Source organism: Poecilia reticulata, linkage group LG22 (assembly GCF_000633615.1).
Source record: "Poecilia reticulata strain Guanapo linkage group LG22, Guppy_female_1.0+MT, whole genome shotgun sequence".
Lineage (NCBI taxonomy): Eukaryota > Metazoa > Chordata > Actinopteri > Cyprinodontiformes > Poeciliidae > Poecilia > Poecilia reticulata.
Genome location: NC_024352.1, coordinates 5748342 through 5755098, shown reverse-complemented (window position 1 = coordinate 5755098; position 6757 = coordinate 5748342). Strand labels below are relative to the sequence as shown.

At 41.2% G+C, this 6757-nt stretch overlaps 1 protein-coding gene across 1 annotated transcript in view; it reads right to left on the bottom strand.

Annotated features, from left to right (window-relative positions):
• paplna (papilin a, proteoglycan-like sulfated glycoprotein) overlaps positions 1 to 6757 on the bottom strand; it is a gene marked incomplete at its 5' end in the record, with an annotated part of 29962 nt that overhangs the window by 16613 nt on the left and 6592 nt on the right. The window contains 8 exon segments of the mRNA XM_017302402.1: positions 7 to 183; positions 302 to 506; positions 2102 to 2161; positions 2304 to 2430; positions 2515 to 2638; positions 2745 to 2917; positions 3155 to 3235; positions 4556 to 4702. Of these exon segments, the coding sequence (XP_017157891.1) occupies positions 7 to 183; positions 302 to 506; positions 2102 to 2161; positions 2304 to 2430; positions 2515 to 2638; positions 2745 to 2917; positions 3155 to 3235; positions 4556 to 4702 (1094 nt within the window).

Sequence of the window (6757 nt, the reverse complement as noted above, 5' to 3'; positions counted from 1 at the left end):
ACTCACCAGCCCCCATGCTCCCACATGCCAGTGGATCTGTCTGGGACAAACGGGCATTTCACACGGCTGGACGGAAGGTGGGCGGAGCAACGTCCTGCAGGAAGCTTCTTCTAACATGGTGCCACYTGATCCCACACAGGTGACCTCTCTAGTCTGTTCGCCTGATCCACAGCTCACTGAGCACTGAAAAGCAACACATCAATCATCTATATTTTTWWAAAAAATGTTGCGTACAAAAGTACTTATTTAAACATTTTAATTTCTAAAGGTCTGTCCTGCTGTTTGGTCCTGCTTTACTCACTGAGCTCCATCCGGTCACGCGGTACTCTGCGCATTTGTGCATGTTGCAGGTCCGCAGAGAGAGAGGAGCGTCTGCGTAGGCAGCACAAAAGGCGTCCTCCACCACCCGAGGGCCGGACGCATCGTGCAGTATGCACTGCACGGAGCGCAGCTGAGAGCCCCCACCGCAGGTCACAGAGCAGGCGTTCCACTCCCCAGTTCTCCAGCTGGGAAAGCCGCCGTAAAGATGGACACAAGTTAGCCTCGTCACTCCTCATGTGTAGTTACTGAAACACTGAAGATCTACTGCTARAAGGGATTTAATTAAAGCTACTAGAGTAATGTGAGATTGACTGTAAAATGGACTTTCTCATGCAAAACTAATCTATAATCTATCTATCTATAAGCAGTGCCTATACAAGCGTGATTTACAGCACTAAGAKCCTCCTCCTGGCTCTGATTGGCTGTTTCTGACCGGGAGCGGTGCATTTCTGCAGATGGCAGTAGGGCCACAGGGAGGATGCAGAGGAAATCTTTTTTTTTCACAGATTATCTATCTCATGTTCTACTGTCAGGAAAGAGTGACTGCTTTAACAAATCTGCATAAATGTTTAGCTAATGTTTAGCTTTAACTCTAAACATTAGCCACTTTGACCAATGTTTGAGTTAAATACCTAATCCAGTATGTTTTGTTAACTCAGCTCAGGGTTGGATATTTGATCCAGGAATTGGTTAGTGAACTGACAAAAATCGCTCTGTTCTACGTAGACGGACAAAACAGCAACATTTTAAGACAAACTATGAGCTAAGAACAATTCACAATACATTGCTACGTTAATGGACAAGGACAGACGGCTGCGTGATTTATTGTAGCAATGAGTCCAGCTCAGAAATCAGGTGTGGAGGCTGCAGGCTGGGGGTTCACAAGGTCAGARGTGTCAGATCTCCATTGTATGTTCCTCAAGAGGAAAGGTAAGCAGATCCAGTGTGAAAGAGGATCTCTGAGCAGGACAGATGCCACGTAACTTTGTTCTTACTCTACATGCAGGAAAAGGCTTTTGCACTACATGCAAACAGGARCGAAGAGAGATAATGTGATTCTGAATGGAAAGTTGAGAGATTTATGAATCTGCTTTGGCTAATTCAGCACATTTTGTAGATCTGAAGCCAAATATTAACCAAAGTATCTCAAATTTACGAAGAAAATGTAGACTAACTAATAAGACTGCGAAAAAGGAGATGTTTCATCTAGAGGTGGGCGATATGGGCTATGACATTTTGTCACGATATTTTGTGATAACGATAAAAGTGACGATAAGAAATATTTCTAAGACCTTTTTTAGTCTTAGAAATACTAAGACTATCAAGGACCATCAAGGACCATCAAGGTCCTTGACCTTGATGGTCAAGGACCTTGACCTTGACCATCAAGGTCAAGGTCAAGAAGGGGCTATAGTTGTGTTACAGCAACTACAGCCCCACCAAAAAAAATTTGTAAAGTGCTTTTTTGGGACAGCAGTGACGCACAAAAAATAGTGTGATTTGAATCATTAACTGATTTATTGGTGTTTATTTATACTTTTATTTAACAAACAGTGGGGATAATAGTAAAACTACCAATCCAGACAGAACAGCTTTGTGGAGATTTAGACTTCATTAATTGGAATTTATCATGACAACCATAAATCAAAACTGTTATCATGATGAGAAATTTACCACGATAAATGATAATACAATGTGATAATTGGCCACCTCTAGTTTCATCTCCCTCTTGTGTTTGCAGTCAATTTGAACGTTGCTACGACTACCGACCCTGAGTTACCTGAGCACCCTGGGTCTGATGGAGGTTCTCCACAACTGTGGTGGATACAGGTATGCCATCCTTTCAGACAGCCGTAATAATAATAATGAAAAAAAAAAGGAGTCAAAAAGCTGTCTTGGGAGATTATTAGTTGAAATCTGGATGACGATTCATCTGGGATCCGCTGCCAGAAATGTGCCTGACATGTTTTCAGTCAACTAACCTTTGGGTCTGTGGGCATGGATGGGGGTTGCAGGTGCGGTTGGACTGTGGCCTTGGCAGAGAAGCACAGAGGTAGTCGGGATAGGCTTCGTTGTCAATCGAGCARAAGACCAWGCGGGACTGATAGCCTGATGGAGAACCAGAGGGATGAATTGTTTCTTTTCASAKTATTTGAGCTGGGGAATCAATCCAAGTTGTSCCTCCAGTCTGACCTGATCCACACTCTTTGCTGCAAGAAGACCAAGATCCAAAGCTCCAGTAGTAGCCCTGCCTGGAACGGCCGTTTGGAAGGTAATACTCGTACTCGATGCCGTGGTTCGGCTCTTGGCTGATCAGCTGAGAAGGTGGAGTAGCACATAAATAAGGATCAAACAACCGATCACTAAAGACTATTGGTGACAACAAAATTCCCGGAGGAGGAAAAAAAATAAAAATAAATCACCTCAACAACAAGTGGTTCAGTGGTAGGACCGCGACCGATGACAGTTTCGGGAACGTTTTCGCCCTCAGCGCCTCGTTGGTAGTAGAGCATGGTCCCGGCAATGGGCGTCGCCCTGGAAAATTCAATTACCCAGTGGCCATTGAGGTAGTACTCGCCACGCAGGTTCTTGATGGCTGATCAAGGATAAATAGAAAAGTTTGAGTTAGAGGTGAAACGATTAATCAAATTAATCATGACTAATCAACTCTTGGAATAATTGTCAACTAATTTAGTAATCGATTAATCGCTAACTAGAGTATTCAGACTCAAAAACAGACCATTTGGTGAAAAAAATCAACATAATGAGAGTATTATTTAAGCCAAAACATTTTGCATTTAAGATAAGATCCAAAAAGTCAGCACGGACTCACCAAGGTAGTTCCGCGAGGCCGTCGTCTCTCTGATGCTGATGGTTGTGGCTCCGACAGGGATGATGAACATCTGGTTGTAGCCTGGGACGAAAAACACAAACTGAGGATTCWGATGCAAATGCATTGAAGAGAATTTACCACAAAGATGTTTTYAGAGACAAATTCACTTTTTCCTCACATTCCAGTTGGACCAGGCCTGAAATGACTAATTGAATTGATCACGATTAATCGATTACAGAAATAACTGCCAACTAACACTAAAAAAGGAAATTTGATGAAAGAACAACACAGTCAGAGAAGCAATTGAGACAAAACTGTACAACAAATACATCTGGTTGTCTAAGTTTACTAAACTGTGGGGAAGAAACAGAGTAATCTCAGTTCTTTGACCTTCAGCTTATTCATCCCTGACCTCYTCCTCACTTTATTCTTTTGTCCTCCTCACTCTTTGGCCATAGCCTCACATAAACCCTAAATAAAACATAACAAAAGGACATTTGGATTCAGATTCCATCTATAACACRCACGCAGACACACACAAGCACGCACACAGTTGCCTCCGGCTACTGCCTCCTGAACAAGCAGGGTTCACAGATAAGGGACGAGGCTTTAGCTTAAGTACTTATCATGACATAAACAGAAAACAATATCCAATTGAAACAGGCTGTAATTTTTCGTCTGCCTTCAACCTCACTTGCGCTCTGTCTTGAAGAAGGAGTCTATCATTTCCTCTGCATTTTTCTTTTCTGTATCGTACAGACAGGGCTAAGTTTAATAGCAACCTGGCTCTGGGTGACTGGACTGTGAGATCGCTAAACTGTACTTACTTACGCTAGCAAATCTACAAAAACAATRTTTAGGCTTTGCATGAGCCCTTCAAGGTGAACGAATGCGCRCTGGCCTTCCACCCCAGGGAACTCTCGAGGCACAGAGGAACCAGATTCTGTCGGGGGATGAACYTTGGCATGACAGCTGTCTGAAACAAACAACCAAGCTAGCTCTCCGCACCGTTAAACAAACACAGCAGGAGAGRCAGCAGCTAGTCATCAGCTGGTCTCGCTTCAATTAACGCGGAAGTGAGGTATTTGTTTCAAGTAGGTGACCCAAACACCAGGTGGAAATATTTGCCGACAGGACAGCTATTCGCCGTACAATCAACAAGCTTTGTTTTTTGTTGTTGTTGTTGTTGTTTTTAGGCATGGGGGCAAATAGGCAGGAAGCTTCAATTAGTCACATGTTTTATGTGTAGAAGAAGGTCTGACAAATCAGGACAAGCTACAATTAGGTGCWAACACAATCAAACCAGTTTTTGAGCAACAAAGTCCCCCAAATTTAGATTTTGACTCAATTTGTGATGCAAGAATTAAGCGTGTGTTCGTATGAGAAATCCCAACTTCGTACCAGCTGGCAGGTCGCGAGCGGTGAAGGTGTTTTTGACCAGGTGGCAGGACTGGCCGCTGCCCCCACACTGCAGGCAGGGGTCTTCCTGCTGGGAAGACTCTAGCATGTTGTCGCAGCCCAGGTGCTGAAAAAGGGAAAAAACACCAACTTATACGAACATGGCAACCTCAGCCTGATTCAAATTTGCCCAAAGTTGCCAAAGATGAGGTAACTGAGTGATCAAAAAATGGATTCYGACAATTTGACCCACATCTTTGAACATGTACCATGTGTGCAAACACCACTGAGGATGGCCAGTCACATGCGTTCCTGGGCTTTAATGAGACGTAAAATGACAGAGACATTCATTAGCAGTTTGGGTTTTTTTCTCCTTCACAGTTTTAATCCCATGTCCAGTGAACACATTGGCCCAGATGGGTCCCATTTGGCCTCCATTCAAACGTTTTAATGAATGTGGCCATTACATCGAGTGAACCCTGTGACTTCATTTTTTAATCTATGCCTCTAAATTTGAATTTCAGTKAAATTTTATTTTATTTTATCTCTTTACATTTTGAAGTAATAGTAAAGGTCTGAGTTAATGTAAATGTTAAATGTAAATTGTATTTTGCAGTGCTAAACGAAGAAAAACAATTTACCAAAAAAGTCAACTCTACACATCAGAAATAATATTTCTGTATTTCCTTGATTCACACAGGGGGCGCTGCTTTTGGTTATGTTATGAAAACAAGCAGCAAATATGGGGAAGAAACTCTTGATCGCTCTACAAGCCAAATACTTCAAATACGTTCCCGAATCCAATCAAGGTGAACTAAGTGAGTGTGACTGAACCAATTATGAGAAGGATGGTGACACTGAAATTTTGCCTTTGTTTTTTATATCTATTTTTAGTTTGTTGTATGTCAAAAAGCGGTTTTTTTTTCAGACAAAAAAAAAAACGGTGGAGGGAAAAAAACATAAGTTTCCTCCTCTGAAGCAGTTGCTCCACTTGCTCCTTTGTTCAGGCTTGCATGGTTGTTACTATGACAACAACAGCAAAAATTGTACAGTTTGTAATGAGAGCTGAAGCTGATTGAAACCGACAAAATATATATTGAAATTTTTGTTGTTTTTCGTTTTGCAGGAGCCCGTTTGGTCTCAGGGTGAGTTTTTCCTGGTGGGAGCTTAAGGTGCGATGAAGCTGATGAGGGTTGGTGAGCTGGAGTTTTGATTCCATGAGAAACAGGTGAGAACAGGACAAAGTGTTTGACGTTACCACATAGCGAAGCTAATCTTCAGCCCCGCTGCTCGGCTCCTCTGAGTGTGTCGCCTTTCATTAACAAAGCGACGCTCTCAGTGAGGAGTTCCGAGCAGAGAGATCAGTTCCTGCTGTGACTGTAATTCACTGAAAACATCAGAGGAGCAACTATGATGCTATTAGACAGTTTGATGTTTGTTTGATTTTCCAGTCAAATCTCTAAACCCTAGCAGGATTTTATACATACTAGTGAATTATTTAATTATTATTATTTAAGAATCATACAGTTACCTTTTTTCCACGTTAAGTTTAAACTATAGAGAGAAATGGGKTTTTTTTAAAGTGTGAAACTTGAGCTTCCTGCATAGTTTGGAGCAGGCAGCACATCACTGTTATCGGCTAAAATGCCCCTCTGGCTGAAGCCATTAATCACAAATGAACTACAGACGTGAACATGATGACCTCTGCTGAGAGACGTCCTTTAACCTGCTGAAAAATGTGGCTCTCATCAGATGGGCTTTGTTTCTTAGAAACAAAAAAAAACAAAAAACAAGAAAGAGAGCAAAATTCTGAATTGAAAGGAAAATGATGAGAGATTTTCATTTGGTTTTACAAGTTTAAATCTGAGAGTTTAATATCTTATGTTTTTCCACCAGTGGCAGCAGCATACTTGGTAAAGTTTTGTTTTTGGAGTGTTTTATTGGTAAACAAAAAATATATATCTCTCAGAGTATTTTGTCTCAATCTTGAATGTATTTAATGTGGAGTTTAATRTGACACATGGCGGATTAGCAACCTTTTCTATTTAAACTCKCACTTTTGCCTCTGCTGCAAAAAAAAGATAGAATATATAAATATGTACTAAATGAAATGTTTTATTTTGAAAGATACAGAAATGAAACTAAAACACATTTCCATTTTTATATTTGAAAACAAAATGAATCAGTTTAAAGTAAAAAAAAAAT